General features: G+C 33.6%; 1 protein-coding gene across 3 annotated transcripts; it reads right to left on the bottom strand.

Moving 5' to 3' along the window:
* Positions 1-1903: 1903 nt before the first annotated feature.
* Positions 1904-12528, bottom strand: LOC112039293 (coiled-coil domain-containing protein SCD2). Of its 3 annotated transcripts, none has more exons than XM_065770362.1 (18): positions 12383-12528; positions 11944-12245; positions 10909-11270; positions 10311-10383; positions 10062-10103; positions 9665-9727; positions 8961-9010; positions 8849-8876; positions 7685-7756; positions 7450-7560; positions 7300-7360; positions 6403-6510; positions 5954-6075; positions 4851-4920; positions 4059-4100; positions 3175-3215; positions 2575-2701; positions 1904-2218 (listed from the first exon to the last, which is right to left on the bottom strand). In XM_065770362.1, exons 2-18 carry the CDS (start codon positions 12235-12237, stop codon positions 2100-2102), a joined length of 1785 nt encoding a protein of 594 aa, XP_065626434.1. In that variant the 5' UTR covers positions 12238-12245; positions 12383-12528; the 3' UTR covers positions 1904-2099. The 3 variants fall into 3 exon arrangements, with proteins under 3 accessions (XP_065626434.1, XP_065626433.1, XP_065626435.1); XM_065770361.1 differs by having other exon boundaries at positions 11944-12242; XM_065770363.1 differs by having other exon boundaries at positions 11944-12239.
* Between the last annotated feature and the right edge of the window lie 140 nt (positions 12529-12668).

The raw sequence follows: 12668 nt of genomic DNA, 5'->3' as shown, positions 1-12668 counted from the left end.
CAATTATTTGGATTTTGATTCAACCAACTATTCTTTGCAAGTAAATAGAAGTACAAATCATCTCCTTTGCCACTACCAGCCCAAATTTGGTTGGTTTTATTTTATTAATAGTCTCTTAGATGTTGAGTCACTCCACCATAATTTTGTGGTGTCTTTCTTGACATATGATCCCATATTCACGTATCCACAATTCTTTTCAATATACATTCAAAAACACTAACAGTAGCACTACCTATAAATCCCAAATTTCCAATAAAAAAACTTCCTAATAGGCCAAAAAATCAAGAAATGCAAAAAATTACTAATTTAATTAAATATGTAAACATGTGGTGAGTTTTTATTTGTGAAACATAGAGTGGTACAGAGAAAATGGGACAGAAGATTTGGACTCGGCATGCAACAACCTGCCTTTGGAGAAATTATAGAGTCTTTCTGGTAGACCACATCACTTGTCCACTATTTCATTAAAAAACTTCCATTTATTTAAAATTGCTGAGTCAATAATTAATTTCTGTTTAAAAAATTTTTTTAACTAACAATTTTAAACAGGTGGAAGTTTTTTAGTGGAATGGTGGACCACATCACTTGTCCACCATATGGATCTTATAATTTCTCCTGCCTTTGGAGTGATGATATGCTACGTTTGAAGAGACTGAGAAAAGAGGGATAGCAGTTCTTAAATAGGAGAGAGCAGAGACGGTGGGAGAGTGTTATTGTAGAGTCCTAAACATGAGTCTCTCTTAAGCTTGGTTTTGTTTTGTTTTGTTTGTTTGTTTGTTTTTTTTTTTTTAAGATAAGTATCCGGTTTTGTTTTTGAGTGAAATAGAGTTTTTAATTTTATTATTTATTTTTTAAATATTGAGCTGACGTGGAAAATTGTGAGAGTTTCAAAAGTTTGAGTTATATATATATATATAGATGAGTGTAACATGTACAAATTTTGTGGATATAGTTTGTGCACACTAATTACACTCATCTTCACCCTTATTATCACCCACTCACACTATGTGGCGTTTGGTATGGGGGAATCCACATTACTTCTGGCATCCAGATTCCTAGGAATGTGATTCCTAGGAATCACATTCCTAAGAATATAGCTATTCCTATGTTTGGTTTATTTCCAGGAATCTTAAATGAATTATTTATTTTTCCAATTTTATCCTTATATTTGAATGTGAACTACCAAGTCATTTAAAAAAAAAGGGTTAAAATTGTCAATTTATAAAACATACAATTTCCTTTAAGCTTGGGAATCTGGATTCCCACCTGTTTTAAAGGGAATCCACATTCCCACTGAGAGGGGTTTAAGGGAGGAATCCAGATTCCCTTGGCATCTGATTCCCTAGCATGATTTGCAACCAAACATGGGAATCTTTAAACATTCCTAAGAATCCTAAAACATTACCCTGTACCAAACGCCACATTAAGGTTGAAGATGAGTTTTATACAAATGGCATGTTCTTACATTTTTACAGTACAACCTAGGCCCAATTCCTCATAATCACATAGCCGCCAGGATTAAAATAAATAAATAAGTTCAAATACTAGGATACAACTTGTTTAAAATGAATCATTACTCAAGCAACTCCAAGGTGCTCTCCAATATGCATTTAACTTCATAATTAGAATTTTACTTGGGACCCCTCAGCCAAGTAACATATTGAAATTCAAAGATCAATAAACAGTGCAAGAAGTTCTCTCCAAAAATTTCCGGTGCACTGACTGTTAAATATCAATATTTTGCAGGAATTTCAATTAACTTCATCTAAATTAGCAGCTAGCTGAGGACCAGGTCTAAGTCAGGTAGTAAATAGGACTTGGCATATAACAATTCACTTCACAAGGTAAATAGATTGTTTAATAAAAAATGGAGGAGTTGGAGGAAGGGAGAAAAGGAAGAAGAAAGGAACAATATAATTTTACTTGCAGTCTTTTGATTGAAATAACCATGTAACACTATGGAGAATTTTACATGAAAAATCAGTGAGATATTGAGACGGGACTCATAATATACAGCTGTCTCTCATTTGATTAACTAAGTGAACATATAGAAAGATATGGTCTCTGAAACATCAATTCCAGTTGAGTTAAACTGTGTATTAGAAGTCAGACTGACTATGTGGTTTAGACGAGGAGTCTTGCTCAAGCCACTTGCGAGATTCTTCCCATAGTTGAGTTTCAATACCTAGCTTCCTGAGCTCCATAAAGCCTTGCTCAACTGTAAATGGGATCCAAGCATAACAAAGTACATCAATATTCTGAGTTAAAAAATATAGCACTTCATGTTACAAACAATTGAAATGAGAAAATTGAGGTTTATTTTATTAATGACATGTTATGTTAGTTTTTAAGATCTGGCGCATGTTTGGCATTGAATCACTATACAAAGATTTTTGGGTCTGAATCATAATAGACTACATAATAGGGGGACCATGTCAAATAAAGAACTCATTTTGAGGACCCCAAAATTTTAGGAATTGCTTAAAAAGAGAAGAAGTCTATGAGGCAAACACACAGTCTTCAGATTGGAATGTGTTTGTCTCATAGACTGAACAAGAGAAAGAGAGAGAGTACCATCAACTGCATCATGTGAAGTAGGTGACTTAGTTTGGTGGTTGATCCAAAACTGCAAACGCTCATCAGCTATGTCTGGTTCCAGCCCATGAATTTTTGCTCTTCTCCAGAAATATGTGAGCCAAGCCTTCAAGAACATAACAAACAGGCATCCAGGCAAGCACTCAATGTCAATGAAGTGGTTAGGAGCACATAAATTATATACAAGACTTCCTTAATCGACCCAAGAAGATGAAGGGAGGTCCCTGATGTATTCCAATTTTCGCTTAGCCCCATAATCATTTTGTGCAGGTTTTGAGTTCTTAGTACATGCCTACAACACATCAAGATATCTATTTGATACTCACCTCCTTTTTCATCAGCCAATATACTGTTTGTTTTGGAGATTTTAAATCAATAAAAGGCAAATGAGTCTCCCTTAAAGGTTTGAGCACAACAAATTTATTAAATTTCCCATTCTTAGTACTTGTTTCATAAAGGTGATAAGGAGAAGACCCCACGTGCAAATCAAAATAGATAGAGAGATAATACAGTGAACAGACGAGAGTATTTTCTTTGGACTCAAAAGGAGAATTTCAAACTGTGAAGGTGTCACCATACCTGCCTAAAAAGCACATCTTCACACTCCTCTGGACTCAATTCTGAAAAAAAAAAGTATTTTCTTTTAAATGGTGATTATAACATCAATATAACCAAAAAGATAAAAATTCAATAGACATGTTGTTTTAGTAAGGTTCATGAAGACAAGCATAGAAGTTATAAACATAAGCATTAGAAACCAGCACCTGCTACTACAAATGCACGTCATAATATAACTAACATAAACAAATGGGTAAGTGTGTATTACACACACACACTCCTCAAAAACAAGGGAAATCATGATTTCCCTTGTTTTGGAAAGTCTGTGTACTATGTGTGAATTAAGTGATGTACTGATGTGCACTAGATATTTCCCTAAACCAAAATGTATAAGGTTGATGTATAAAAACAAGTACAAAAGACAATGTTTTAATCCTACTAACTCAAATGGCAACGAGCTATATAAATGGACTTGAAACAAAAATATATAAACGTGGAAAAAAAAAAAAAAAGGTATATGTCATGCAATATGCTTATTTGCACTCTGTAGGTTTCCAGTCGGAGCAAACTAAATTATTATCAATTTAGATTTGCCATCTACTAAATGGACCTATGGCTTAGCTGAAAAAAAGTAGGGTTTTTTCTATATGCACAATTAATGCAGTAAGCACCTTCATATCTTGTGTTATGATTTATTTCAAAAACAGTGAAAAACCAATGTGCAAAATAAACCACATGAAGTATCACCTCTCATCTTGCATAGATTTGTTTTAGATATTCTCAATCTTGCAAACTCATTTACTAAAATAAATTTATTAAAAAAAAAAAATAAACTATATGTGCAATCCCACTAGTTAGTGTAAAAGAAAAACTTCAATTTGAAAATGTGGTATGTGACAAATTACCAAATGCTTCAAACTGTCCCTCACTTGGTAGCTTCACTTCATCTACACACATAATCAAGATGAGGGAAAAAAAGATTGTTAGTCAACCAGAAGTCACTTATTATGATGACTTGAACCAGTAAACAAAAACATTCACTCATATAAGATAATTGGATTAATCAGTACTAGAATACAGTTTCAGTGTGCAAGACAGCTATCCAGTCTCAGTCAAATTTTACTTCTTAATTCATATAATCATCCTAAACTTTCTAGCGCATTACATGCAACAAAGAGAAGCATGTGAGATTATCAATAATTGGTCATGAAACATTTTTTATTTCTTTAAATGAGATGTGGGTGGAGATAGGGTTCAAACTCAAGATTACCTACTCTAATACCATAATAAAAGTACAATTATTTAACAATTTTAAGTTGATAGGGAATGGTGAATTTAATTACTTAACCATTATTCTAATAGGACATTAAGAAAAGAATAAACAAATGATCCTTCCATTATTAGGTTCAGTTGTTTGATTAAATAACTTGCAATTTATAGAACACGCACACATACACCAAAAAAATACCAGATTCCTATAATTCAAAATTTAACTGCTCTTCTATTGATACGATGAGATGTTCATGGTTCAGATACATTGTACTATGTACATGAGAAGTTCTGCCAATAATAATAACCTTATCATGGGATGCATACAACAGAACCGCAACAGCTTGCTGATAATAAAGTATCTTATTGTCTTCTGACTCAAAAGGGAGAAAAGGGGTTTCAATTGTAAAGCAATAATTAATTCCCACCTGTGCTACCAGATTTTAGTGAACTTGGGCGTCGTTTTTGAGCCATTTCAAGTGCCACTGCTTCCTCTACCTTTCAAATAATTACATTAAAACAGCTAGTTAGAAGAAACCGGTGTTTCAATTGTAAAAAAAATTACTGATCTAGAAAAAAAATGCTTCTTTGTTTCTTGAATTGGATTACTAATAACAAAATATATAATGCTAGACTCACAATACAGTAATATGGTGAACCACTTCTAAAAAAAAAAAGGTTTAAATAACATGGTTAAAAAAGGGAAAGAAAAGCAAGAGAGCAAGTTATATGTCTGAAAAGCTCTGCAACTACTGACTTATGTGTCAATTAATATAATGACATAAGTACATATCTGAAAATCGTAAGTCAAAATTTTCCAATAATTTCCATCTCAACTCCAAAAGTAATATGCTTGATTCAGTAAAATAAAAGTCCAAAATTGAAAGCCATTGAAAGTATTAGGTTCTCTAATTAATGAGAACATATATAGAATGACCTTGCACTGTGGGCCACTTTACCATTTGAATACAAGTATAACTTTAGTCCTTTGGGTAAACTCCTTCAGAGTAATATGTACTAAATTTATATTAAAACCTAGTAGAATTGTATATTACAGGATGAAGGTTCAATTGTTTATTAGTCACTAAACAATGAGAAAGAAGTTACAAGTTAGAATATAGTCAAGCATAGAGAGCTGGTCTAGGGTATTTCAGAACATTCACATCTAACTTCATAAGTGACACTAAGTTGCAGCATGAAGATATTGATTGGATAAGGCAATTATCTTCTTTGAGAAAAGAGATGAATTACATAACTTTAGAAAGATTAAAATAAAATGTCCAGGAGTCTGATGCACATTACAAAGAACAAATTCAAATTTCAACTCTTCTAAGGTGTCAAGTGGAGGAAAAATAACTAATGAAGAAGCAGTATATGAAACTTAACCATTCAATATCAGGACATATCTTTCTGTACCCCTCATCAAGCAGAATACAGATTTACACATGCACTCCTCCATTAGGAAGATCTCTAGGAGAAGACAGATGATATCTATAAACAAATTTTCAAGCATAAGGTTATGAACAAAAACCTTTAGTGAAGCCAGTTCCCGTAAACCTTTCTCAACTAAAAGTATGTTCTCAATATTTCCCTCTCCAGAGAGTCCATTCGAATCACTTGGAACCTTTTCTTTTTCCTCCAAATCATCATTTACTGATCAGCATGGAGAACAAAGAAAGACAATGAGTTAAATTAAGATGATGTGATATATTTTGTTTTAAAAAAATGTTTCTGCCAAAACAATTATTGGGATGGGGCCCTTTTTTTTTATTGGTATGTGACTTTGTTTTGTTTTGAAACCAATTATTGACTCACAAGATGGGGGCCTTTTTTTATTAGGATGGGGCTTTTTTTAATTGGGATAGGGCCTTTTTTATTGGGGGCCTTAGGCCTAGGCCTTGAGCCACCCCTAGAGGTGAGGTAGTAAAATCCCTTATTACCTTAACACAACCAAAAAAAAAAGGGACCAACCATTCTTACCAATCTCCTCTTTGGCTCTCTTTCCTGCAGCTAAGACAACATCAACCGGGAGAGGGGCAAAAGATGACCAGTACTCATATCTTGCCCCAGCAATCTCTTCATGTATACCTGCCAAAGTGTTCTAGTGGCCATCAATCATCTAAGAAGTTTTCATGTTAAATGAGTTAGAAGGCATAACAGTGAATTTTGTCCTCTTTTAATAATTTTGCATCAATCATCCAAGGAAAAGATTAAAAGTGATGAAGTCATAAGTCTAGACTATAGAGTCTTATTCAGAAACATCAAAATATAGGGAAAGCTACCCTTTTTGGCATTAGTTTGCAGAACTCATAACATCCAAGAAACCTTCAGTTGGACAAGAAAATGTGGTTTTACCAAGAAAACTTCAAGTGTAAATAGGCATAGACTGCATTTTCAACCCTAATAAAGGTTCCAGGATCACTATATTCAATGGCTTACGGTTGGTTTAGTATACTAGACTAGACAGCCATGAGCCATCCACTATGGTGAGTAGCATGTAAGTGTTACTACTAGTTTAGGCTGTTCTATGGTGTCTTTGGAAGCAACTTCTATGAAGGTTGAATTTCAAGGGCCTTTATTATGACATTTAAATCATTCATAATTGCTGGTTAGAGGATGTAAATATATGTATAACAGTCCCAACAAGTTCAAACTTGGTATTCAGGTATATATGTGTTTATTATTCTAAGATGATATTGAATAGGTAAGATTGCAACTAAGATCCCCTATGCTCATAAACTCATGCAATCTATGCCTATCAACTCAACTAAGCCCTACTCTCAATTAGATTGGACTCAGTTGTAGATTCTCCCTTTTTATATAAGGCATGGAAACTTTTAATGTTCTGAAAGAGTTGCAAAAACAATATCAATTTACCATGTCGAACACAGAAACTCCAATACCGAGCAAGCCAACACCTCTTTAGAACAACTTCTTCCTAAGATAAAAAGTGCAAATCACATTACTATGGCATAAAAGAATTAAGAAACCAAAATTGTAAATGTATGGTAAAAAGTGAGTACAGACCATCTCTTCCTGAGTCAGTATCATTCTCTGAGTCATAATCCGAAGTGATTTTAATTCATCCTCAGCTTCATGCAGCTGGTCCAAAGCATATGTTGCCTCATCCCTTGCATTCTAAGTTAAATTTTCATGAAATATTTAAATTTAAATTTCATAGGATATTGCTATGCCCTACTAAAGAATAGTAGAAAAAAATATAAAGAAAAGGACAAACATACAAGCCAGAAGTTCTGGATACCTCAGCTTCTGTCCGAAGGGCAATGATCTCACTGCTACTACCATGAGTTTGTGCAGCAACTCTCAGAGCAGCCTGCAAGGAAAACTATGTTCATGTACCATCTGAATAGTAAAATATACTCCATTAGACTTCGAAACAGCAGAGACACACTGTCTACGACATGGTGCTCTTTTAAACAAGTAGTATTTTTTTTTGATACATAAACAAGTAGTATTAATTATGTGACATATAGTCATATATTTGACCAAATCCATAGAATCAGTCCAGTAGTCTATAATGTGATGGAATAGGCTCACCTCATGCTGTTCATGTTAAAAATTTGAAGCTAGTAAACTTTTGGGATACACTTAAGCACCAAGGTCAGAGGGGTGCAGAATTTTCCTAGTGACTGAATTCCTAAGGTCTGTCCTATTTTCTATTGGTCACATTCCTTTAATGTAACTTAAATTCTTAACAGCTTTGCTGACTCTTGCCCAACTAGTACTTTGGATTCATTAAATGGGTACAAAATATCATGTTTCATAATATGTTTACAAGTAAGAGATTTTTTAACAAGTTGAAATTTTATCCATTATTATGCCTTTTAAGATTTATAAAATTTCCAAGACAAGTGAATAAGTTTGAAAATTGCTCTTGTTATGTTTATATATCAATTGAGATTTATTTTAACAAGCAAAGTGATATTTTAGAACATCTGAAAGAACTTTTTAATGATGCAATAACACTATTTTATTTGTCTTTTATTTTTATTTTTTTAAATCAATTTCTTAAAAATGATAATGAGCAAAAAGTGAGTTTACTTAGCAACCCTATATAAAACTGCACTATTTTTACCATTTTAAAATTTTGCAACATTTTGACAAATCTTGAGCGATATGTTAAAATCATGCATGTTTGCTTGTGTGGATTTGTGACTCTACTAGCATGAACCAAAGAATTTGTCACATATGACACTGATTCATATCTTGATTCCGTAGAATAATGCATTGAGACATGCAGGATTTAATCCATGTTGACCTAGTAACATAAACTTATGCATATAACTTGTAAGTGCACATACTATATATATTTGTAAGTAAATGAATTTCCAGTAAATTATATGACCAATTTACACTTGCAGAGCTGTAAGGTAATAGAGATAGCAAGAGTATTGGAACCACAAACCTCCCTTTGCTGCAGGGCTGCCTCCTTTCTGAGGAGTAACCAACACAAAAATTAGTATACAAAATAAATTAATAAATTGGATTGACAAATACAAATGAACCTTGAAGCTTGCCTGCTTAAATGACGAGCTTCCAAAGTTACACCTTCTCCAAAATTAGCAATCTAGAGCAAAACATATACAGTTAGGGAAATAGAGATCCCATCAATGCTAGAATATGTACACCACAAACAATAAGATTGAAAGAACACCAAAACTGGGACAGAAGACTTGGAATGGTAATAGTCAGGAGTTAATACTAACTGCATTCAAACTTCATATATAAGTAATTATTTATATACTAAAAAAATTACTTCCTTACAAACATAAGATAATATGTGAAATAGAACATTTCTGCCTTCCTTCCATGAGATGAAGTTTCAATAAATCACTTAGGGCAATGAAAATTATTTAACAAGTAACTAAGCTATGTCCATCACGTATATATCTCTCTATTCTTCTGCATAGTCCAACACATCAATAAGTATGCTTACGCAATCATTCAACAAATGAGCAACCTTATTCTTAAATTTGTGATAATGAGTGGAAAATGTAAATCCATTTTATTGCATTGATTCATATATAGCAAGTGCCTGACTTTAAAAGTGAAAATCATGCATAAATTGATAACAGTTATCCACCTAAATGTCACCCCAAAATAAATGACATGGTTTTTACCTATCTAAAAAAATAAGAGTGGAATATTTGCCATTTGATATAGTTATGTAGAAACATCCTTGATTTTTTTTTTTTTTGCCTTTTTAACGATAAAAAATTACCTGTTTCTCAAGCTGCCGAGCTCTCTCCTCTGCTTCCTCACTCCTCTCCTCTGCAAGTCGAAGCTGGGGAGGCACATATCAGAATAGGTTGCCAAAACAAATATATGATACAATATCTTTATTAGACCATTGGACTATAAATGTTCTTCTGATAATAAAATATATATTTTTTAAGTAAATGCTGCAATAGCAATATTGGCATGACAAGTGCTCAATTTGATCATATCTGATTGCTTGGAGATTACTATTACAGAACCCCCAAGCATTATGTTGATGCTTCAAGAGCTGAAGAAAACTTCCTTGATTTGCACAGGTATTATATGATTCTTCTTTATGGACAGCCAGAGTCATATATTTAAACAATATAAGAATGAAGTGAAAAATATGTTGGGATCACCTTTTCAAGTAAACTTTCATTTTCTTCCTGAAGCATATCAAGCTGCAATGAAATTCACACCTCAGTAAAAGATTCTCACTAAATACAAAAACAATTCACAATGATCCTAATTACTAAGGCTAGGTGAAAGATGAAGTGTATTCTTAGCCAAAGACATGTATTAGCAACTTTCAGGCATTACAATAAAAGTCAGTAACTAACCATGGACCTTAAATGAACATATGATATCATCTCGAAAAGCAGCCATACCTCATCTTGTAGAGCAGAAGAATACTGATTACTAGTTTCTTTTAGGTTCATACTCCCGAAATCCAGTGACATCCTGATCATTGTCCAAAACTAAATAGGATTAGTTGTACCAGCAGTAATTGCTAAAAGGAATTTAGATTATATCAGAAGCCAAAATTGATGAAAATGTATATTATTGAATCACCTTTATGTCAGTACGTAGGATAGGGATGGATTGAAATACTTTATAAAATAAGATATTGATGACAGAATAATAGCCAAGCTCTTAAAAGTCACAGGCTCACTGTAATGATAATGAAGGCATGGACAGCTCACTTCTGTTGTAAAACTGTCTCAATGGCAAATATTATATCCTCATAGAATTCAGTATTGTTTGGACTTCGAAAGTCAGATTAACAGGGAAAGACCTCATTGAATGTATAAATGGGAAACAAACACGTAATAAAATATTAAGATTCAGTTCTTACCCCTCAACAAGAGGAAGAAGATGTTTTCTTTTTTCATAAGAAAGTAAGTTAAAGAAGAAGATGACAATGAGTCAGTGATGATGACATGATTCTTCACGAGAAAGGTATACAAGTTCAGAACTTCAATATACCTTTTATCCCTCCGATTATCAATAGGAACATCTGGTGAAATATTAGAAAATGTTGGCCTTAGTGATATAGGTACACTAGATGGTACCAAGGGAACTGGCTTGACACCTATAAGCGGACGGGCAGCTGATGTAGAACGAGCAGATGGAGGTTGTTCAATGGAATTGGTGGGCAGAGAAGATCGGCCAGTTGTTACAGAACGAGCAGATAGAGGTTGTTCCACAGAGATAGAGGATTGGGATGGCCGGCCAGCTGATATTGAACGACCTGAGGATGGTTGTTCGACATAGTTGACAGATGGGGATGATCGACCACCTGAGGAAGAATTTGCGGGTGGAGGTTGTTCTTGAACTGAAGGAGCTGGCTAATAAAAACAACATTGAAGAATCAACTAAAAATAAGATCATCGAGTAATATCACATTAAAATATCAATACAAATGCTAACCAAAATACAATCATAAAAAAATGCCAAGTGCTATATTCTCTTCATTCTTTTAGAGAACCTTAGTACGATAACAAATAAGAATGATTGAAATTCAGTGTATACTGTAAATATGAAAAAGTAATTTACAAATTTTCTAATGCCGGAGATTGTCATCCATTATGATCATTTTAATATTCATCGTCCAAATGTTAAGTTTATCATGTTAATGGTCCTAGACTGACTAAAAATACTTGGCTTTATTGTGATACAGTGCAATGTAAGTAAAAAGAGAAGGAACTACCCTGATCAGTGAGGTACGCTACTACTCGTGAAGACAATATAATTAACACTCTCCTACATGATAATACCAATATAAAGAATTTCAATTTTATTCTAATAGTACACTTAGGAGTTCATAAAGAAATACATGCACGCTTTTCTTACTTCAAGGTTTCAAAGGAAATTTAAAACAACAACTAGCACATTATCATTTCATGAACATAGTAAAGCAGATCACTGATATCGTTAACCATGAAAACATAGATTCTCATATTCATAACTACAAGAGCCCACGTTCCTTTTACAACTAGGCATAGATATTAGGCCAATTACCAAAGGAGAGCGAGACCGCATTGACCTTCCACCTGCAAGCCCTATGCTCCTCCCTACACTCACTGAACTATAATCATTGAAAAGGTCATCCTCCTCATCGTCCTCATCAGCTTGTTGATGTGCCATCACCTGCGCAAGCCTCTGTGCCGCGGCTTTCTGTTTCTTTAGATTTGCCACCCCAGTAGACCCTGAACGTGCATGGCGGTGCAGTGGTGACATCATTGGGGATGATGGCGCTCCCGGCGTCCCTACTGTGCTCTTCTGCCTGACATACACAGGTCTCATTCTGTCCATAGCTACTGCTATTGAAATCCAACAAAAAAAAATAAAACCCAAATGAGAAAACAAAAATGATTCAATGAGGATTGTGAGCCAAAAGCATTTTTCACGTACACAAAAATCCATACACACAAAATACAGAAATCTTTATGAAACCAACCTGATACAATGCTAATGCCTCAGGTTCTTTGTATGATAATAGATGAACAAGTTGATCTTCTTGTTAAAAAAATTGGTCATAAACTTTTGTTTCAAAAAAAAAAAAAAAAATCAGAAACACCAATGATCTTCCCATGCAAAAAAAATTGAAATTCAGTATTTGTAACCTCTTTTCCAAATTGAACTTTGATAACAATCAAACTGAAATAAACTCAAAATAATTTTTCAAAAAAAAAATGGTGGAGATTTTCAAGGCAGTTTTAATATTTTTAGGATTTGATTTTGGG

This window comes from Quercus suber, unplaced genomic scaffold, assembly GCF_002906115.3.
Source record: "Quercus suber isolate HL8 unplaced genomic scaffold, Cork oak 2.0 scaffold_30, whole genome shotgun sequence".
Taxonomy (NCBI): domain Eukaryota; kingdom Viridiplantae; phylum Streptophyta; class Magnoliopsida; order Fagales; family Fagaceae; genus Quercus; species Quercus suber.
The sequence above is the reverse complement of the archived record's forward strand: the minus strand, read 5'-3'. Positions and strand labels throughout refer to the sequence as shown.

Excerpts from the sequence above, each read along its gene's own strand:
- LOC112039293 (XM_065770362.1), bottom strand. The coding sequence starts at position 12,237 with ATGGACAGAATGAGACCTGTGTATGTCAGGCAGAAGAGCACAGTAGGG. Across the intron at positions 9,728-10,061 it reads ATGAAAGTTTACTTGAAAAG|CTTCGACTTGCAGAGGAGAG; the intron begins GTGATCCCAACA and ends GTGCCTCCCCAG. Across the intron at positions 6,076-6,402 it reads GAGAGCCAAAGAGGAGATTG|TAAATGATGATTTGGAGGAA; the intron begins GTAAGAATGGTT and ends CATGCTGATCAG.